Raw genomic sequence first — 24266 nt, 5'->3', positions numbered from 1 at the left:
AATAGGTAAACGCGTATGACTTTTTAAAAATAGTAAGACAGATGGTATATCTTAATATGTACTATCTGTAAAGCTTCATATTGTTTCCAATCACTCTATTGATAAAGACCTAAACATTTCTATTGTGACTGAAACTGTCAAACTACGCTACAAAATATGCTTTAGAAGCCGGACAAGTCAGTACTCTAATTCCTCTTATTTCTGAACTTTTATCAATAACTATTGTTGGCAATCCTAAAAAAAGATTAAGAAGGCGGTGGGGTCGTGACCGACTAGTTCAATAGGAAAATAAAATGTAAATATTATCCTTAATTAACCCTGTTGAAGTTCCTCCACTGGGAGGCCTCTTTACTATGTCGATCTGTCCTTTATGAATTTAAATCTATTATGTTTTTTATTCTACACTGTAACAGATTATATAAATACAAATTTAATTTAAAAAAAAATTATTTTTATTTATTTAAAATCTTAAAAAACATACGATTAACCAAACTTTTAATCAAATATTTTTGGATTAGTACAATTTGTGATTTTCTAGTAAACCGAGTCCTCTCTTTTGACTTCTTAGCGGTTGCTCGTGAATAAATTAATAATATCGTTGTTCCCTTGTTTTTGTATCGACTTCAATCGTATTGTAATTATTCATTAATATTTCTTGCAAAAAAAAAAAATACTTGGAAGCGTATGCCAGGGTTATGCCCACGTGCTGTGAAATTGATGAAAACCATTTTGAACTTGTAGGCCGAACATTACGCGTGGTCTTTATAATTTAATTTTCTAGATTGGTAGGCAAACAACGCGAGGTTAAAGCACCTCAATTAAACGACGAGCTTAGGTCGCCGGGAGCGTTGCAAAAATGTTCAATGTCCATTACGAAATTAATATGTACACACCACACAAATGAAGCGTGTCCCTTTTGGGTTTTTTGTATATAATTTTTTGGTCGTTTCAAAACGTTTACCGTCGCCAAACAAGAGACTTCAAGGACGACGGTCGAGGTTTTGAATAATTTTTTTTCCTCTAGTTTTTTGACCGCGTTACGCGTGCGGTACACGTGCGTCCCACAAACAACATAAAACGGCAAAGTACAGTTCGTGGGCAAGGCCTTCGGCGGTAAACGGCGGCCGAGTGCACTCCCACCGCTATCGAAATTCACCCCCTTTCCTCCACGAGTCTCAAGTCTATCCCTAAAACGCGATATTATCACACACACACACAACCCGCGCCACCACCGTCTGTATTCAGTTACTATATTAATATTTCACTTTTTGTTTTTTTTTAATCCGATATAATTGCACGATCGGGACGTAAATCTGGCAGCGTTCATACAATACACAACAGTACCTACCCAAAGCAACAATAACACAAGCGTACAAATACACATAATATAGGGTTGTCCGCCGCCGCTGTATTCCCAGGACGGACGCTCTCCAACTCTCATTACGTTGTTACGATAATAATTTATAATATTATTCTACAATAAAATATTTATCGCGACTTAGGGCGTCCCGAAACGTAGCTGGGAAATATTATTATTGTTAATATCAGCCAACCCTACTGTTCTTGGGTGCCGAGCTCGTCCGTACAAATCAAATTATAAAATGTCGGCTCAACTGGGTCCCCCCCCCCTCCAATAAAACAGAATACTGAATTATATCATAATGTCTCGAACAAAAACCCAGACCGGGCTTAAGCCATCAACGTGTTAATATGTTTTGGTTAAAAGTTAATTTAAATAATATTTTTCGTAAATTTTACTTTTTAGAATCTAAAATTATTATTATAGTTATTATTGTTAAAGCCTGATGGGCTCTTTTCCATAGCCAAATTTCATTATTTTATCTTACCATTCATTAGTAAAAGTTCTTCTCTACTTTACTAATGAACTTGTAATTCATAAAAGAAAAACTTAAATGTTATCACTTAGAACGGACCACGCATTTCTTTATATGGTATTAAGTAATTTGGGGTTAAGGTGTAGGGTATATCAACGTTCAATACCTAATAACGTTGACTCTAACTCCTTGTTGTTGAGTCCAACTCCTAGGATAGTAGATATTGCCTGACTCAGTTTGTGTCTGTAAACGGACTATGCGGGTTAAACATGACAACTGAACTTGTAACAATTGTTTTATTCGACATATGCGTCTGAAGAGGACGTCACACTATTTAAAAAATAATCGTAAAAACGTGTTTATGGAAAAGCGTATAGGTCAAAGCGAAATGTTCATAGAAAAAAAAATTGATATCGCTAAAAAGAGAAGAACTTTAAATAAGTACTTTTGTTGCAAAACTTAAATTTTACCTTAAATACAAGCACTTAAAAAAGTAAAAAAAATGTTAGAATTAAAATATAAATTATGAATGTTGGGTTAATAATACAAAAAAGCCGTCGAGAGGAACCTAGATAGAGTTCTTGTTATTTTAAATATGTAAAAAAAAACCTTCAAAGCTTATTATTTGGCCAGTAATAGAGAATATAGGTAGCTATTTTTCGATAAAAAAAAATTTTTTAATCGCTGTCAAGGATGCTGTGATAGTCCAAAAAATAAATAAACTATCAAAAAAAGAATATTAATCTTTATCAACTTTGGGATTCAGCGATAATCTTCAACACAAACAAAATCCAAGTGTTCCATTCCCGAGTCCTTCGAACCATCCTTGCCGCACCTCCTTATGTTTCTAACGAAACGCTCCACAGACACTTACCATTTTGTATCAAATTGTATATTTTTTCCAATAAAAAAAATAATAATAATAACTTCGTGTAGAATTTAAAAAAAAATGAAAATGTAAGGTATTTAAACCAGTAATGTAGGTTGACTGGCCTACTTAATGACCAATATACTCTAAAAAATCATACGTGATACCGAATTTGAAGTATCTTTGTCAACAAAAAGAATTACTCAGCCTAAATGAAATATATCGCCAGGTCTTGTGCATTAGACGATTCCCTAAAGTGAAGATGGACGCTACAGCTTGTAAAGTCACTATAGCTTGCAAATAAAACACTTTGATTTTTCCTCTCAGTTCGAGTTGACAAACCATCGATGATCTACCGACTTCTGTCCCGCCGTCACGCCATAGCCTCGGGTTCGTCTTGAAATCGTAAAACGTACAATCATCTAAGCTATACAGCATCAGCTGTACAACGATGTGTATCGAAGAAGATTATTTTCTTTCTTTTTTTTTCTGTCACAACATAACAACCTATCACTTATATGTCAATCCCACCGGACTGAAGCGACCAGGCTTTTGTACAATCCTTTTACACTACACCTTATTTGCTAAACGGTAGCGCTCACGGGTTGTCTGAGGGACGTGTGCTGTGTGCATAGTTGTTAAATTGGATTATTATACCGATAAACGAGCGGTAACCGATACACAGGCCCAGGCGAGTCCATCGTTCTACTATGTTGTTCATTCATAACACGGACAGGTCAACCCCACGCGCGGAGACGACCCCTGCACAGTCATTACCATACACAAGCTGGTCGTATCAGCGCTTACAAAAGGTTCGAGTGATTTTTTTATTTATACATTTCGCCTAACAAAAGCATATTTTGTTCTCGCACAACAACAACAATAACACGGCCAGACTCTTAATACCGCGCACAATGGCCACTCGGGACGTTTAAGCAATACGCGATTAGGTACACAAAGTCCGAGAACAATACTATGATAATAATATATTTTGTATATGTATATTCATTTCGGTCATCGATGATTGATTCGAGTGGAAAAAATAACAAAATGCAAAATTGATACACTCAAGTATGCTCGTCTACGTAGTGCGCTTGCGAGTGGATTTTGAAAGGGCTGTTTTAGTATGATATGACATTGATTTCTAGTAACTGCAGGTGAACTTTGCCTGGTTAATTAAAGACATTTTTCGAAATCATTACTGAATAAGAAGTATTGATATTACAAAACTGTCGATCTACGATTTACATGCATTACGACAAGTGATTGAAGTAAGGCCAATTCGAAACTCAATACAAACAAGTCATCACTATTTCGCAGGCAACTAGTGTAGAAACAACAAATGATTGCCATAAAAAAAAATTCTACCAATATTGTCTAACTGTATGTAGTATATTAATGCTTTGGACTTATACGACTAACTTTAGTAGTTAAAATAAAAGGAGAAACTTTGGAAAAACACTATATAGTCGAGTACACGGTAGTATCGCAATTAGTCAATCGACTTTTCTATCTAGCTTAGTCTATTTAACTTAGTTTTTGTTCTAATATTAAAAGCAAATGGAAGACTTATGTGTTCTAACAGGCGAGTATTTATGTTTTGTTTATCTATTTTGTAAGTTGTTGTATATTATGATAAGTTATCAGCTACACGAAAAACAAACAAAGTTATATCTACAACGATTTAATCAAATAAGTAACAATTTACAACTAATTTTTCATAGCTGACTGTATAAAAAATAATTTTAGCAACACAAAATTAAAATTGTGTTAACAAAATGTTTAACCAATTAAAATAGGTTATTGTATTCGAATAACTAATACGCGGGCTTGGATTCAAAAGGTTTTATGTGTAAATATATAGTTTTTCAGGAGAGATAATTTAAGTGCATTCAAATATTTTTCAGCTTATAATGATTGGATTTCAATGTAAAGATAACATGGATAAAACCAAACTTAGAATCATATAGTTCTAGAGATAGAACCTTTTGGCACAAAAACTAAACCTAAAATATTACATAGAACCTTTTTATAAAAAAAAAAAAAAAGTACTACACCACAAAAAACTTTCTAAAGTTTGATCCAAAAGATTCTGTCAGTTTTTTTTGTTGTTGTAAAATTCGTTATTTTTATTCTAGAATAGCTAGAAGTAGTAGTAGAGGAGCTCAATATTGTTGTCCATGTGGTATTGATTAATATTATATAATATTGATAATTTATTTTTGATATTATTTAATATTACTTATTACACATAGCACTTTTTGTTCCCAATAAAATAGTTTTTGACTTATATACAACCTTTTTTTGCTAAAAGTAAATAGATTATTCAAAGTTCTTTCTAAGGTTGGCGATAATGTTGTTGTGTAGTTATATAGGAATTCTTTGGACTGAATAATAACCTCTTTAATTCTTAACGTATGAGCTCCTTATTAGCTAGAAAAAAATCGGGTATAATTCATGTAATTCATGATCTAAATGACGAAAAGATTTAATTTTACAAAAAAACTCATATAAAACCTTTTGGATCCAAACTCGTGAATAGTTGGCAGATAATGAGATATGTATGTACAATTTTATTTAGCGCATCAAATCATTTTGGTATCTGCCGTTTCAAATAATAAAGTATATTTTGAAATTATTTCTTAAGTATTAAATACCGTTATAGTACATAATTTTATACACAAATTAATTAACCGTAATAGATAAGTACAATTTTTTTTATTATAGTATTCGACTCATTAGTATTCTATTCATTTATTGAAATAATTTTGTAATTGTTATTTAAAAGTATTCATAGAAAATTGTATTTGAAATTATTATTTATGATCTTTGTTCAAATAAACATAAGAATGTATTTATTATTCGAGTTTTTAGTTATATTTTTAAATGTCACATTAATTGTAAAATCAAAATACTTTATTTAATATTGCTAATGTACAATGCACACCAATTGTACGTCTAGACACAGTTAGGAAGTGTTTATTTCGCACACTAAAGCTGCTGAACGATTATTTTCTTTCGAATAAATGACTCGGTAAATGTTGTGTATGTATGTGTGTGGTCGCCGATATTATGTAAATGGTTTTAAATTGATGCCGTTTAAAGGTTTATGTAGAACGGCCGTTTTAAAACTCATTTTTTCGCCACGTTTTGTACACATAATAATATAATATATCAATATCAATTACTAGCTTTTTAACGCCCTCTCCCGCTATGCTTTTGGCACCCTTTAATAGAAATGATAACGGGTGAAATATAACGGCATCCATCGTTTCGCGCAGTGCACTATTATTGTCGCAGGGACTCACAATAGCGTAGTTGTTCCCCGGCAAACCTTGTGACATTTATACTATGCCATACATATAATATACAAAACAACACACATTTATATATATTTCAAGTATAGTACAACAGATGGCCACGGAAAAAGTGCGATCGTGTTGCCGAGCGGACGTCAACGCCGGCAATTTTGCCGATTGAAAATATAAATTATGACCACTCAAATGCCGACCGATTGAGTGAGTGTTTATCATCTTTCAGAGGAAAGAAACCTGCCCAAAAGTATATACATTTCATGGTTCGTAATGTCCTTTGGAAGACCTTCCGTTGTGCTATAGATAACCCATAATCACGTATTCTGTTTTTGAAAAAATCCAATTTTATAAAAATAGTGTCTATGGAATCATTAACTGTACATTTTTCTCATACCCAACTAAAAAAAAATCGTATTACACTGACGGAAACCACTTAACTGGTATTTAAGAAATAGTATAAAATTCCCTAGTAAATTCCACAGAAATGTAAAAACGTTTCACTGGAGTTTCGAGTAAAATATCATAGGTGTAATGATTGTTTAAGAATTTCAAAATAACTAATAATTAATGTACATCACAGTTATTTATTTATAATATTTAAGAAATATGATCGAGAAAAATAATTGTATGTTTAAATATGTGAAAGTTGTTACAAAAATATAAGAGTTTTCGTCGAGATATTATGATGATAATAAAATATACTTTTACTCTGCGGCCTGTGTAGTATTAATTAACACTAAAAAATTAATACAAAAACTGTAAGTTACTTAATATACTCTATTGAGTTTACTTTTATATTAAGATTAATTGTTTTTAAGATTAAGCAGGAGTATGATCATCAGTGGTCTTACTTGATATATTATTATATTAAATTTATTTTTAATATTACGACTGTTGGTGATAATTGATAGAAATAATTTTTTTCCTCTAATTCTGTTGTTGTTCTCGTTTCTTTGTAAACTTAAAGTATTCATTTTTGTACACCAAACATACAAATTAAAAAAAAACGACTTTAAATTACTATAAGATAATAGATAGAAACTTGGAGTACTTTAAATTGTATTTTCTTGTTAATCTACTTCTTTTGGTAAAATTCTTAAAAAATGACAGTATAAGAACAAAATAGTTTTAAAAATGTATAAAAAAAAACTTAGAAAAATATATCATTAACATTTTACTTAGTGAGAAATAGTACTTAAAATTAAAACGTAAATTTATGTTAATGTTATTTTTTGCATTAACTTTAGAAATAAGAAACAAAATAGGTGAAACGGCGTTTGTATACAATGCTAAAACACAATAAAACAATTTAATATATTTAAAAAAACAATCTCGTCAAATAAGTTGGCTGATATTAAAAAAAAATAATACATTTAAGCAACCTAACCGTTATAATTAGAATAAAAACACGAATTATTGCCAATTAATTTTATAGTAAATTTAGTGCCAGTGGCATTATCAAACAAAACAAATTATATGCTAAAACTTTCACGGACTAAAATATTAATTTGATAATTTTTTGGATGTATTTTTTATTGTTCATGTGCTGACAACGGTTCTGAAGATGGTATATAGAAATGGATAAATCCAAAAATTATCAAGTTGAAAACAAATTAGTTTGCATTTTTTGCAGGTCATGATTTAGTTTAGAAAATATTTTAATATTGTCAATAAATGAAAGTATACTTACTTACTGGTCTCCCTATTTTGCCGAAAGTTTATGCGAGTCTATTGAGTTATTTGAGTTAAAACATATTGTTTGAAACGTTTAATTAATTGTTTACGCGGAACATGAACAAACGATTTAGCAAAAATTAAATTAAAAAAAATATATATATATAAATTTCTTTTACCGTATCGGTACGGGCTTGTTAATTGATTACGGTTATTTTTTTGAATTATTTTCTCGGATTTATCATATTTTGACGACTGTAGACAGATGCCTAATCGGCGTAATATTCTATTTTACTAAATAACAAAGTCACTGTAGCCGTGCTAATATAGTGTTCGTCCCCTCTATACAAAACTGATTAAATATTGAAATTCAATATTGTATACACACATATTATGCGACACTGTCAAACCGTAAATTCTATTGTAATGTCGATAAATACGGAAACTACATTTTTAGACGAGCTTGAGCTGACGTTAAAGAAAGGAGCAATGTTTGTGATTTCAAGCGCTTTTCAAATAAAATCTCAAGAACAAAAGCAAAAAGCGTTGGTGAGAAACTTATGTAAAAAAAAATAATAAACGACAGTATTACTGGACCGCTTTTTTTGCCGCCGCACCGTTGCATAGTCTGAAGAGAAATGTAATCACACTCAGCATTTTTTCGTGTAGAGTCTTCTGAGTAAATTCTAGTTTTTAATTTATCCGTCCAAAAGGCAAAAAGTCGTTGTAAAAGGGAAAAATATATATATATTTATTATCCGACGTGCAGTTTGCTGTTGAGAAAAAAATATACAATAATAACGTGCTTCGAGTGAACCCGTCTTTTTACGACTTAGCTCCTCTTGTATACCTTTTGAAAAATAATATAATAAAAAAGTCGACTACTGGATTCCTTTCGCCGCTTCTCCCCTAGTTTTTTTTATCATCATATCAAGCTCGAGCCGGATTGGTTTAAATTAATACATTCGGCGATGCTTCACGTTTTTTTTTTTTACACCCCCAATACGGTTTACACGGAGAGATTATTCGGTTGTTCTTAAAATAGGATGTGCTGTAGAAATTTCAAATTTACCTTTCTGACTTGCTTCTATTTGTTTGTTTGTTTTTGTTAGCAAAAATCATTCCCAAAATTCATAAACAACAAACTTTGCAAAACTTTAAACCTCGTCTTTTTTTTTCACTGGTGGCGTACACGGGACTGGAAACCGGCAGAGTATTTGATTGAAATTAAATCATTTGTCAACTTTTAATAATATTTATAGACAATGTAGCGTAGATCGTATATGTATGTGCAGATTGTAGCGTATATTTTGTTCACGATCTAAACTTTTTCAAGCGATTATTATCATTATTTTTGTACTAGGTTTGATAAGGTTTAAACTACTTTGGCGTTTAACTTATACATTTATTTCATTATAAAATAACTTAAGGTTATTTCAAATAGTTGAATACAAGGTAATTCATTCGGGATAAGACTCACATATTTTTCTTGAAACATTTGCAATTTGGCAGTTTTTCTTTTCGTTAATGGCTTTATTGAAATATGAAATAAATAGAAGCATTTGCCAATTAATAATATATTACTACAACATAGGAAGATGCCAAGTATTTATTTTAGTGTAGACTGGGCATTAAATTTGACCTTATTACGCGATATAAGAGCACAGATCTAACGCTGTAAAATTGGCTTCCATTAAGTTGTATTGATAACCGCAAATGAAAACAGTTATTTACAATGAAATTTGGTCGAACTGGACACAGATTAATTTAATCAACGATAAGAACATAATAGAAAACATATTTATCAGAAAGTGGACAATGCGTGTTGCCATTTTTTATAGGTTTTCGTCTAAATAATATTATGAAAATATGATTGTTTTATTTTTTAACAAACAAGTAAAAACTAAAAGAATTTTTTTTTTTTATTGTAGTATGGTCTAATATTTGTTTTGTTATTATACATATAATGACTTGTGATAATTTTGTTTAAACAAAATATTACTTAATAGTATAACGCTGTCGAGAATTTTAACAAGAGGTTAGTTATCACTGTTACCTTTTGAATACCGACACAGCTATTATACGAGACAAAGTATTGAGTACAAAGTGAAAACAGTTCTAAAGAGAAAACTTTAACTACTATTAGTGAAAAAATGATAAAGTTAAAGTTCAAAATAATATAACAACAGTACTCAAATCATTAAAGTGTTCTGTAAGGCATTTTAATTTCATTGACTGTCTCTCTCCTTGTCTCGCTTTCTTTTATTCCAAGTCTTGGAAGTAAAGTAATTCAAACTACTCGTTGAAGGAAAACAATTTAATTTACAGTAGCAAAATGATATTATTTAATTACTAATACTTAAAGTTAAATGGTGTATAATTTCAATCAGTTTTAAAAATCATTTTTATGCTGTTCTTATCTTAGTAAAATATAATTTATAATTTCCCTTATAAAAGACTGGTTGCGCATTTTTGTATATTTTAGATTATAGGAAACTAAAAACAAGTAACTCTTTTCTTTTTATTATTACAGATAAAGTAATATTGCTACATTTAAGTCTAAAAAATACAAAGGTAATAACACTGTTTGAGTTTTAATGAAGAACTGTTAATTTATTTCACGGAAAAAGAAATTAATTGATTATAATAAAATGGACAATAACAATTAAACGCTTAAAAGTTTTGTAATAATTATAATTGTTTCGTATGAAAATAAGTAAAAAATTGGGTACCACAATAATTTGTTATTTAGTTACAAGATAAAGTTGTCTGTATTTTTTGAATAATATTTTTTATAGAATGTTATAAACAGTTATGATATGTTGTATCTTTTTATGATTTTATAAATTAATGACTTATTTTTTTACACAAAGCTGAAAACAAAAACAATTTATTTTAATCGTTTTTTAATAAATTGTACAGCGTAATATATTGTTATTTTTTTTCTAGTTAAGTGGTGTGATTGTCTATTTTTTGGTGCATGAATGTATTAGGTGTTTTTTTTCAGTGTATAAACATCCCCTTATTACGGTTATCACGCGCTAATTATATCCAACGGTCAAATCCGAGGACAGACCGAGATCAGCCGGTGCTCAACGGGTATATCATTGTTGGTCTGCAGTGTTTATTGATTCGATAAACACTCCAGTGCGGGATGGAAGTAGCACTCGATATTATTATACACACATAATATGTATACATATATACAATATACACACATAGGTATATAGTGTACACGCGCATATTATACAAACATGTTAAAGGGGGGACGTCGAGTGAGGGCCGGGGGTGACTGGCGAAGGGATGCAGCGCATTGACTCCAGGTGGCGGTAATTGATGGGGTGGCAATGCCAACGGGGTGGGTAAGATTATGCGTGTGCGTGCGTGCCAGATGGTAAAGACGGGCACACCAGTAAAGCCACAACGCGGCTCCCTTTTCATGCCATTTAGCCTGCCGTGTACAATGCTGTGTATATTTCAATCAACAAATTAAACGGCGCACCCCGTCGTCGGCCTGATGTCGGACACGATTTTTGATAATAACAATAATTATTATTAGTATTATTATTAATATATAATAATATTTTTAGCGGATCGGCCGCAAGTCCCGCAGCTGATAATCAGAATAATTTCACCTTCACAATCACGGACCCTATCTATAATATAGACCACATCTATTATATACCTACACATGTACCTACACACGGCTATCCAGGCCACAGTCACGTTAAGTCGGATAAAGGAGAACGAAAATGAATAAAGCCATAGCGCTCGCTAACGAGAGGAATTCGCCTCTTTAAGGAGACACCGCTCCCTCGAAAATAACATAAAATTATACACCGTCTTACGATAATGTTATTAAGTATTAAAGATTTAATATCCCGTTCTCTTGGCGGCGTCTCCCCACTGGCGTTCTATTTAAGACTGCGTTTAATCACGTTAAACTTGCGATTTTGCCGGTTAACGTTTCTATAACAGCGCTCTTACTACGGTCCGGATTTTATACTTAGAAGTTTTTACGTCCCTCTTGGTATTTGAGATTTTATCATCAACGACATTATTACCGCACCGTATCGCACCTGTTCGTTGTCTGGTTAACTCGATTATTTACCATATACATCTTCGGTTTACTTTATTCGGTTACGTTATCCGCCTATTAGGTCGATCCATTACCGTGATTCGAGGAGATGTAATTATTATCTATTCCGTTCTCACCTGTGGTGGTTTTATTACACTGTGAATAATACATGTAGAGTACGCCGAAGTTTTGAAAGGCCAAAGTACATTAAATCATTAATAGTGTACAAATTGATTTTAGCTCCTTTTTATTTTAAAAATCAATGACTGGTCTAAAACCAAAACATTAAAGCAGTTAAAACATTTAAATCAAATTTACTCAAGGTGACTTAAAGGTCAAATAAAATGTTAGCTTGAATAAATTGACAACATTCAAATCAAACTTAATAAGTTTATATTAGGTTAAAAATAATTTCATAATGGTCTTACTCAACTGAAATAATTTAATAAATATTTAGTAGTGATGGAAATTAGGTTATTTGAATTATTAAAAGCTAAGCGTTTTAATCCGAGTATTCGAAGCATACAATTAATTGACCTTAAAACACAACCCTTCTGTTAGCTTTTTTGTGAAAATAGAGGTAAATAATTCTCTTGAATTAAATGAGTATGTTAGTATTCGCTTAATTGGATTTTTTTTCTTTGTACTTTATTAATATGTTTTAGTCTAATACACCTGAACCGATTTAAAGTGTAAATATTCACTTGCTCAAGTTTAGTTGTTTTGGTTATACCTTTTCTCTCATAATATTTTCACTGTTCGAAACAACAGTATTTTTTATTTTTTTTCATCAGCAGTGTCGATCACATGCGGTACGGGAATTGTTTGTGGAAAATGTCGAGTGTTGACACAACAAATTAATAAACGAAAACCTCTGAAGGGCGGTGACCAAAAGACCGTAATGGCAAAGAAAAGTTAAGGGTATACTGCGTAGTAATATAAGCAAATAGTTTGATAAAAAAAATTATTCCCTGCGGGCGAACATTGCCGAAAAGCAAATACTAAAAATGAGAACAAAAAAAAAATAAAAATGAATATAACGCTGCAGCATCATAAAAACAAAAGAGGAACCCTCGTGTTTGTTTGCGGCGAGCCGAAGGGTAAATACAATTTTGCGAATGACTATTTGCAATCGGCGTTGTGCACTTTTAAGGATATGCAAATATACATTGCTATATCGTCCAGTCCAATGGTTTTCTAGATGCGGTTAATTGGGTATGATTTGCCCTCTACTTAATATATTGTTTGGACTTTAGAGTACAGCCGTAATTATACATATGACTGATTCGCGTGAGTGTTGAGATAATACAGGGTGATTATTTTAAAGTGGTCCACTCGATATCTTGTAGGGTTTTATTAGGTATTTCAAAATTTTTTTTTCCGTAGTGTTTTTATACAATGTGATATCGAGTTTTCACAAACTCCCGCGGTTTTTAACACCCTCACAAGCTAGTTATTTTTTATATCAACTTTTGAAACTTAAATGGTAACGTATATATTTTATAAACTTTTTAAATTAAGAATAATTTAACATTACTGTTAATACCCTACAGAATTTTACCCACAAGCCGATAATATATTTCTTAATAATAGTTATTGTAAACGTATATTAATTAGGAAATATTATTGAAATGTTGTATACAGTTATATTTAATTTCCTGTAAAAATGTTTTGGAAAAAAAAAATATATTGTTACAATTATTGGTAAAAAGTATTACATTTTTCAACAAGGTGGTACCTAAATAATATTAATTTAAAAAATTATCTCTTATAAATCTATCCTTAAGGAAATAATACTTGAAATTGTTTTTATTTATCATTTATGAGCAATGAAATACATCACTTAATCATTTTATGACGACCGCCATTTAACTCACTTGTCTATACTATTATCTATTTATATAAAAATGAATGTCTGTCTGTCCTTTATGTATTAGTGCAAAATTATAGTAACAGTATTTATTAAAATATTAGTAGTAAGCTCGACTCGACCAGAACCTTATAATGATATGGTTCCAGAACAATTTCTGGTCAAAGTTTACAATTTTAGCATTAAAAAAGTATTATATATAACACTGAAATAATCCTTTTATGTAATTGGAAAAATCTCGCTGGATTTAAGTTTAAAACAAAATTAAAAAAAATAATTTTTTAATTTTAATAGGTCAAATGAGGTTTGGAAACCATCTGGGCAAAAAAAGTAATTTAATAGTATAAATGACATTTTTTAATTTTTGCGAAAAATATAAATCTTTCAAGTTCAAACTACCTGCTCATAATATCATTTAATACAAAAACCGAATGAAACCAAAGCCAAAATACTGTGGTGGACTCCATATTCGGTAAATCAAACTATACTGTGTAATTATAAAAGGAAAAATTATATGTTTACATTTTACACTGACTAGTCACGTGGTTTTCTTTTCTGACTATACCACCGAGTCCAAGTAATATTATGCTCTAGCCATGTCCTGACGGTTCCCACGCGTGCCAAGAGTGCCGTAGAAGAGTATTAACGTATGTATGAATGGAAGCAAAGCGGCGCTTAGGGAGTGTATTATTATAATATAGGGACCGGCGTTAATGCTACACTGCGATTGATTGTAAATAACAATAATTATTATCATTGTCCCTCGGTCGGTGATGCTTTGTTGTATTGTGTTTATTATTATTGTTGTTATTTTTTTGTTTATTTGTCCTGTCTAAGTCGATGGCACAAACGGATCGGTCGGACGACTATTTGTCGCAAAGGGATCAGCAGTCACGTGTAGGGGGTTGTTATTGTCAATAGGCGTTAAAAAAAAAAAGATGCACGCGCAAGAAAACAAAGCTCTTTGGTGTTTTTTTATTTTAAATATAAATGTATATAATATATATATATATTTTTTTTTTTTTAAGAAACGCATTAGGGAAACGAGATATATAGTAAACGAGGAACATACGCGATATTAATGGAGTGGCGGCAAGAGAGAGATTTTCTATAGGTGCACCAGTGTAATGTAATGTATTGGTCGAGGGTAAAAGTCCCCGTGGCAATGCTTGCAACACAATGAGAGCATGCAAACAATGTGACCTAAACGTACGAAGTCACGTGCCATCTTTCGGTGTAAAACATATTATTATTATTATTGTTATTATTGTAGTACGGTTGTACCGTACACAAGCGGCAATCACAACAATACAGTACTTCTGGTTGCGGGCGCAAAAGACCGCCATGACCTTTCCTGGAGTTCATTTTGAAATGAATTATTTTGTAACAACCCGAAACTAGTAACACAAACCGCACATTATAGTTCTCAGTGCAAATTGTCAAAGAGAAGTTTGTCAAAAAAAACAACAATGGCGATTCTTAACGACACGTAAGCAGTAACCGCCCATGCCGACTAGCTGTTGTACTGTGCTTATTTATATGAAGCTGACGACCAAAATTCTTGAAAATAAATGTTGCGAATACCTGGTCTCCGAGTTACATTTCAAGTATTCATTTTTAAAACAGTAAAAATCAAAATATATGTAAAACTAGCTCACTTAAAACCTAGATACAACAATATTTAGGTTTTGATTGATTCAGAATTAGGCAGAGTGGGAAATAAGATAGATCCAAAAGCGCAACAAGTGAAAATGTTGGAAAATTATTCAAGAATAGACGCCGAAATCATCTGTTATTGTCATACACGGTTTTACTAAAAAATAAACAGATATCTATTTGCATACAGTGTATCAGAGTGATATTAGAAAGGGTATGTCTACCCTTGCGCTTACCTACTTGTCCCGGTATGTTACGTTTAAAAAAACTCTACAACGTTAACGGTTGGTGTTTTAGGTATATATGTGTTGAAACTCTAAATAAAATATAACAACAGCCGAGTAACCATTTCGAATGACGCGACGGGCTTTTAACGCCAAACGGTGTACATACATTATGAAGTGGGGCTGCGCTAAAGCCGTCGATGTGATGAATTTGAAAACGAGTAAAATTTTTCTTGAACCAGTCTGGATTATGATAATCTTTTAAAACGTTTTATTATGTTTGTCCGACGGCCAAGTCGATTATTCTAATGACGGTGCGGTGACGACGGTTAGGCTCGAATACAGCAAGCTTTGGCGGCCACCCCATCGGCAAAACGTTGTCACGGCTAATTTCCCCCTCGCTTTATCCGGTACCGTGTTCGTGTGTATGTATATCGGCGTTTTATGGTAATCCTCACCCCCCGTGTAAGTGTTCGGACCGTAATACGTCGTGTACACCCCCCTCTGGTCACCGTGTAACATGTCGACGGTGCTTATCGCGTTTGTGACTTATCCTATGGGGAAAGGTTTAACGAGTGATAATCAATGGTAATCCCTCGGCCGATTTTAACAGCAGAGGGTCGCAACGGGCTTTTTGACTAAGTGAAACATTTGGACGTAATTCATCGGTTGATTACTTTCCGTCCTCGTCTTTATTTATTTATTTATTTATTTGTTTTTGTCCACCGTCGTTCATTTTACCAGCGTTCGAAAGGTATCCCGCTGAGTTGGGCACCAACCGACCGTGCAAGCTATAAGAGCATAAGGCGCGCGCACGACACATATTCCAAACGAGGCACCCACCGACAACAACACATATTATAATACTCGTCCAAGTCTGTTAATCATGCGCCATGAAGTCAAGCATGTTGACATCGGATTGTACACTTCTGTTCTAAACACAATGTCGTAGCTAGGAATTTTTTGAACATGTGGTAAACGTTAAAAAAGTACGTCATGGGTTTATGTACAATTTGTTAAGGATTTAAAAAGTGTACAAGAATAGATAGAGGAAATTTATGTTTATCAAAAAAAACCTAGTTTCCATCAGATGATGAAAAAAGTTTTTTTCAAGTCAGTGCGGGTGTCCATCAAAAAGCCTTCTCGCGGGATAGCTGTACATATACCTCTTATACTGTGATCTTTATTACTTTGCAACGGATTACATAAAAGTTCACGGTGGAAGTTAAGCCGCTGGGCCATTACCAAGGGAATACATGTACATATATATCACATGCGTACAGCATACAGCATACTCACACCTGATGCGAAGACGTCGGGTTGCGCCACCTATTTACCGTGTAATTTATGTGAAAGTTGCGTCCATTCATAAAACAAGTGCCCCAATGTAGTTTTGCCAACGGTTTTCGTTTGCATGCTATAAATCACATCACTTCCAGCTTGCAATCATCTTAGAACAATACCGAATTCCACAGTAAATCCAATACGATTTACGGTTTACTTGACCGAAATTCTTTTTCAATATAACCCCAATAAATTGTTTATCAGTTTATAAATTAAATATTATTGATGAATTAACTACCAATTAAGTATTTTAAAAATTAAGATAATTTACACATTTATTTCTAATAATAAAGAAAACAAATTGTTGAGCAATATATTACATTTATATATTAATTAATACAAATTGTGATTAAAACGTTGTTATATAGTTGTTAGTACTTCACTTTTAAAAATATTTTAAAAGCACATTAAAACAACCAATTTGACAACATTTTTAAAACAAATTGAAATATAAAAACATTTTGTTAAATTTCTTTAAGTAAATAATATCCTTTGTTGATTTCACATCATCCAGTACAAAGAAAAACATTTTCTCTAGTAAGTAACATGTTTTAAAATTGGTTTAAAATATTTTAAGAATATCTTATATAACATTAACCACACATATTGCTTACAAGTGTTATTCACAAAAAGTTTTTGAAATATTTCTAATAAATGATAACATTAATTTATGATTAATATTTTTGAGCAGAATTTCAGGTTAAAAATTATCCATCAATTATTACGTAAAAACAACATTATGGAACAGTACTCTGTGTAGATTTATTATGTTAATTTTTTAAAACAGCTGTTTGAAGATTTGTTTAAGTTAAAATGAGTTTTTTATTTGCGCAGATAGAAGTTGTAAGTATAGAATTATTACAAACTTATATTAATTTTATACTTTGTCATTCGTAGTGTTCATAATTAATTTTAAAATGATTTTGAGTTAAGTGATGAAGAGACTTCTTCGTGGAATGATGGTCAGTGTAGTAACGTATATCCTGGGAAAGCTTAGCTTTGGATAAATTCTGCTTTCGATTATAAAAGTATTTTATATATAAGTCTATCTTGGGGTGTGCTCTTGCCTGGGCGAGACATCGACAAAGTCAATTCTGTGCAAGAGATAGGTACTCGCTCGTCTTTCACATGGGCATTCTAGCCCTTCTTGTTGGCACGCATCATTGTGTTACACGTGTCTGTTGAAAGTACGACGACCACGTCGACAATGATGTTAAATTTAATTAAAAAGAAATAGCCATCGCTAAGTAGTTGGACCACTCGTACCAGCCGTTAGTTTTTACAGTGTAGCCATTTTTCCTGTTAATTATTTCGGTTCGCGGGGTCGATGTGCGATGTTGTGTTGCTAGGGTCATTTTTAAGTGGAAACCTGAACGACCGAGGGGAAAGGCGAAAAATCTCTAGTGCCATATTGAGCCCTGTAGTGAAAAATATTTGTAATAACGCGTAATGGAGTCATGAAAAAAAAGTGCTCAGGTGCAAAAGCCCATTTCGCGTTTTAATCAGCGCCCGTCTCTGCTTTGGTCTTGCTCATTACTTAAATGCAACGGCGGCAGAGCGAACCGTTTAACCTAACCGATCTCCTTTAATTGCGGGTCAAACCATGGGTGTATAAAAAACAACGGCGGGAGGAGGGGAAGGTTTTAGACGCTTTTATGTAAGAACACGTTCAAGATGCTTGAACGACACGATAAAACTTAACGCAGTCGTGTAATTTTTGCTTTGGATTTTTTTCAGGTGTTAACAAATGATTTTTAATGGAAAAACCAATATTTCACGCGCATGAGTTTGACACTAATTAGATATTGTTAATTGTCTAAACTATTTGGGTAGATGCGTTGTTGCAATCTGAATACCTTTGTTAGACCAATCATAAAATAATTCACAACGCACAAGCTCTTCTTACTTTAGAGGACAGGAAAAACACCATATTTAGTGATTTTTAATAATCCTTCGGCTATAAAACGGTACTCATACGTTTTATCGTTACTATCTTTACTAGTCACAAATCTTGCCATTGCAATGAAGATCTGTCAATATCAAGTAAAGCACAAGTGTGGACGCAATGTGGACATGATTTAGACTATAAAAAAAAGACTATTGTAATCATTTTCCGAACCGTTTTCGTTCTTCGGTAATTACTTTTTGACGGAAAACCTACATTGACGCCGTCCAGTGACTCGTTCGGACTGTAGTAATAACAATTAGTTTCAATAACAATTGATGATGTTATTCTTGCACAGGAAGCCATACGTTCTGTCAAGCTGACGATTTTAATTGACATCCGAGAAACCTTATCAGGACTCATCATTTTCTCAGTTGGACATGTTTAGACAATATAATAATAATGTAGTAATACATGAACAATAACGAATCGTTGTGGCTCAGATTGGTTGTCGACGCTTAATTTGTGGCTATCTAAAAATATATCCCATGGAAAGAATCGTAGACAATTTTATCGGAACTTGGATGCATTTTAGTAATAATAATGCATAAATTGAGTCTTTTTATCCCCGTCGTTGGACAAATAATGCTATTTACATATTCATAAAAAAATGTCATTGAACCAATGATCGAGTGGCCCATACGATATTATTGTTTGTTTGTTTTCTTTTAAATGTTTTCGATATTAGTGTCTCGAATACCATTTGCGTAATGCACTGTTCAAGTACGATGATAATATAAACGATCGTTTACATGCAACTGGTACACAAAGTATAATGATGACTAATAAGGGCCATTACGCAGAGGGTGGTCCGTCATTGGAATTATTATTATTATTATTATTATAATCATCAACGTATACGGCTAATCGTGGTAATACCCATATTGAGCAGGTGGTGTAGTCGCCAGCTTCTATGTACATATATTATAATATGTTTCATTGTGTGTGTGTGTGTGTGTGTGTAATATGGTATTGGACGGACGGTCGTTTTTTTTTTTGATGGCCGAGTGCCACCGTATGTCGCGATTGATGGTTATCTCTTGTGCTCTTCTGTCGTTTTGACCGAGTACGAGTGGTTCGTGTTAGGTACTTTTTTTTTATGTATTTTCAACTATGATCACGCAAAACATATTCAGCAAAGGGACCCGGGGCCCGTATAAAAAAATATATTACCGGCGCTTAGGATCCATTAAACCGTCACTAAAACGGATCCAGGGAGGGAGGGTCAAGTATACAGGCTACGGCATGCGTGTCTCTCGCTCGGCTTCATAAAAACCATAACTCCTTGCATGCACCGTTACACTATCCTAGCACCGGCGGAGTTGACCGTAAACATCCATTCGGGTCAACCCCGGCCAACTTTTGCAGAAAATGGCGACGCCCACGTGACGCGTTACAGACTGAACCTTTGCATTTTGTACGTACCTAAATGATCTAAATAGTCAACAATTTAAATAGTCCCCCGTTAAAATGCAGCCACCTATCTAGGTGGGAAATGTCAACATGTAGCAGACGACGTTGTGAGCATAGGTAAAGTAAAGTAAAGTAAAGTAATAGTACATAGTAAAGTGTACATTACTTAGTAAATAGTTATATAGTATAAATTGAATTGTAAACCTTACATAGTATTGTATCGATAATACATTTTAAGGCCACACATCAATCTTTCATATAAATGTCAGGATACTTCACAATTATACATTTAATATGTCTTTGGACTTGGAAATAAATGTATTAGTGTTGAGAATATCCGAATTACCTAGATTTGTTGGATTTTTATTTTATTTTTTCTCATTAATCCTATGTATAACGCGAGCAATAATACTGTGGGTATTATTATATGTCTGTAAAAATTTGCAGCGCCATCTATCTGTGTTTAATTTAATTAGGACCTTTTTTGTATTGGCTAGAATTAATTATATGTAAAATTAATAATCAATTTATTAACCGAGGAATGCTTGGAATCTGGTACCTAAGTTTAACGATGTAATTTTTATTTTAAATAAATGTGATAAATGCAGATATATTCAAGCTTGTAACGGTAATTTTAATATTTAACTTGGATTAAAAAATAAGAATGATATCCAAAAAAATACGGATAATCCGAAATCTAAAAACTATACATTTTATACTATTCAGATTCTACAAAAACGTTTTCATCAAATTATTCGTATTTGAATATATTGTATTGTACTTAAATGAAATTGTTATTATTTATGAGATGTTTTAAATAACTAAAATAACAGGTTCTTTATTGTAAAATCCATTTTTTATGGTTCACATCACTTATATGACTTCATTAACTTATACAAACTTTAAACTTCAAAGGTTAAAAAGCCATAGTTTCCCTTTCCTCTCAAGTCAAAAATTTAGTTTAATCCAAACAAACCGTCGTTAACCAAAGGGCACTACCATGTTGATCTAAATATAATAGCGAATTGTGTAGTTTTATCTTTTATTACTTAGGTATACTCGCCACGGTGTTACTTCCTGCTGGGCTACAAATAAACATTGTTCCAACAATAATATTTTTATTTTTTATTTTAATGTTTTTTTTACGTTTTGTATTAGCCTCATATTTGTCATGTTTTAAAATTGAAAAATATAAATTAAAGTATTATAATTTACAGTTATATACAGATTTTCCTTGAGGAATGTTTCATTGTGTATTTTTTTTAGAACTAAGTTTACCTTTATTAGTTTAATGCATAATAACAAACAACCACAAAATACAATTTGAAGTAATATTTACTAATTATTATTGGTAATGGTACTAATAATTAATGTAACTATAGTTCTTATTATTGCTTAGCCATTTACTGGTCGATTTTAAATTAAGTTGAATTTGCATAAAAAAGTTTATTATATTTTTAATTTACATATTTTATTAGATATTAAGTAATACAAAAAATAAAAATACTTAGTTTGTGTAAAATCTTTATCTTGGTTAAACTTAATATTAGTGATTAAATTATCCGAACTGAAACTTTTTAGTGTTTTAATATTTATGTTACCCTAAAAAACTAAGGAAGGGCTTATTTAAAGTGATTTCGTATCCATGGAATTGATGAGAGGAGGGGAGATTAGTACATTTTTTTAGGCATCATTTGACAACTAAAACCGTTATAAACAGCTATGATGTACAAGTAGTACCTATAGTTTTTTCTGTTTTCATATTTTGAAAGACTTAGTCTATCATCGAATTTTATGGATATTCTCAAAAAAGGTGATCGAAACTAATATCTCTTACATTTTAGTTTTTAAGTCCATCGAGTTCAAATTTGCAATTTTGTATCAGTTTTAAAATTGTATCGCTGTTTATTATCGACATCGAAGTTGGTGACTGTTCTATCTCTTTCAAACGCTCGGAGCTAATAAAATATTAGATGAGCCTGTAGTTTTAATTTTTTTTTTAGATAATAAAAAAATAATCTACTTCTTGTAATAATTTAATAATAACCATTTAGTTATTATTAAATTGGAGGTACCATTTGCAAATCGCAGAATGAGTTTTGGCATCCCTATTTTTCCTATGCCTTATGGTATACATTTACAAATTCACCGAAGTGAATGCTGCTTTAAATCATCTATAATTTAAAATTAACCTGTTGACCATTCATGAAAAACATAATTATAAATAAATTTATTTGCCAAATATTTTTTCTGATATTTACTATTTTAAATTATTTTTCCTCAAAATTTTTACAATTTTTCAAAATATATCGTAGTGTAGTTATAGTTTTTCTATTTTGACACTAGAAATTACAAAGTTCAATCACCATAAATTATTTAAAACCTAATCTCGACTTATTGTAATAACTTGCTATACAACTGAAATGGCACCACTCATTATAACAGTGTTGTTCCAAATTGTATAATCAATGTGATTATAACAGTTTAACTTGTTCCATTTCTATTTTGATGCCCATAAAAGTTTTTTTGCATCTTTATAAACGAATACTCAAAACAACGTTATGATAAAATAGGTTTTATAATATTATTATAAAACATTTTACTATTATTATGCACTGTATGTAGTATAGAAAGTGTTGCTCGAAAATAATTTTTTAGAAAGCGGATCTCACCTTCTAAAGCCTTGTTTCTCGCCAATAGGGTTAAAAGGACGTCTGGGTTGTGTGCAGCCGCCTGCAAGTCTACGGCTGCGGCTGCGGCTGCTGCGGTGGCCGGCCCGAGCAGGTGATGCCCGTGGTGAAGATGATGATGATGGTGATGGTGGTGGTTGTGCAGGTGAGGTAAAAGCGACGGCTGCGGCGCTCCTCCGGACGACGGCGCCGACGACGACGGTTGCCGGAGCACCGTAGACATGCCGATGGTGCCGACGGCTGCTAAACGGGCCGGCTACGGCCGCTACTCGTTGTCACTGTCAACCGGTTGTGGTCGCGCGGTCGTCGTCGCGTCCTGCTGCTCGTTGGCGGCGATCGCGGGGCGGCCGGCCATGTGCCGGTGGTGCGGTTCGCTCGGGGTGCGTGCCGGGCGGCGGTGCGAACGCGTGTGTTTGGCTACTATGTGGCGGTGGTGGAATGTGCGCGGTACCGTGCCGGTCGGGGTATGTGCGTACGTTAAGCTTTTATCGGCTGAACGTGGGTACGGCGGGCAAACCTCGGGCGGTCGCCGGCTCGGCGAGGGAACCCGGTACGACACAGGCGCGTTGGCCACCGCATCGCCCTCAACGGCCGCCGGAGGGGTTTAATTTCGCTAAGTGTCGGCGCGTCCCGCCCGGTCGCCACGTCTCGCGTGCCATTACTCCGCCATTGCTCGGTCCGGGAGGCGCACGCGTACCGCTCTCCGCGGCCCTTCCTTCTCATCATCGCTTTGTTGTTATTATTCCTATGTTCTTTTGTGCTTTTGGCCCCGGAGAGGGACGGGGAGGACGAGCCGGAGAATGGGAAAACGGCGATGAAAAAACTAGCGCGGTAAAATCCCCTGCGTCACCCTTCGGCCCGTTCGCTCCGCACCGTCCCGTCGACGATGGGTAAGCCTGCGGCCGAAGGTGAACGCGATAACGTTATTTCCTTCGTCGTGCTCGTCCCGCCGGTGTGGTGTAATCCAAAAGCCGAGCGGGATTTGAGGTGGTCGTGGCGGCGGCGGCGGCGGTATTCGCGTGGAGGGGAGAGAGGCGAGAAAATGAAAAACTGAAGTAGGTACGGCGCGCGCAACGGGACACAAGCCGAGTAAATAATAAAATCGATGAAAAAGAAAAACTCGTGGGCACAAAAAAGAACTGAAAGAGTTACTATAAGACCACGTGCCATCCTAAGATCACATGCTAGGATATGTAATTTAGCTATGCCAATAGGGGGTGCACGCTGCTTTTTAGTTGTTTCCCTCAACAATTAACTATTGAATTGACAAAGAATCTATTAAAGATACGACTATTCCGTTTAAAAGCGATTAGATGAGAAACAATCTAACATAAGCTATTATAAGCAACTAAAAA

General features: G+C 33.3%; 1 protein-coding gene across 1 annotated transcript in view; it reads right to left on the bottom strand.

The window, feature by feature from the left end:
• LOC126836511 (LIM/homeobox protein Lhx3) overlaps nucleotides 1-23134 on the bottom strand; it is a 40395-nt gene extending 17261 nt beyond the window's left edge. Inside the window, exon 1 of the mRNA XM_050569999.1 lies at nucleotides 22894-23134. Within this exon, the coding sequence (XP_050425956.1) occupies nucleotides 22894-23134 (241 nt within the window). The remainder of the gene's footprint in view (nucleotides 1-22893) is intronic.
• Nucleotides 23135-24266: the final 1132 nt, after the last annotated feature.

This window comes from Adelges cooleyi, unplaced genomic scaffold, assembly GCF_023614345.1.
Source record: "Adelges cooleyi isolate 19-005CV unplaced genomic scaffold, UGA_ACOO_1.1 ACOO_flye_CR_arks_rails_tigmint_CR_PRNA_247, whole genome shotgun sequence".
Lineage (NCBI taxonomy): Eukaryota > Metazoa > Arthropoda > Insecta > Hemiptera > Adelgidae > Adelges > Adelges cooleyi.
This window is presented reverse-complemented; position numbering and strand designations above follow the sequence as displayed.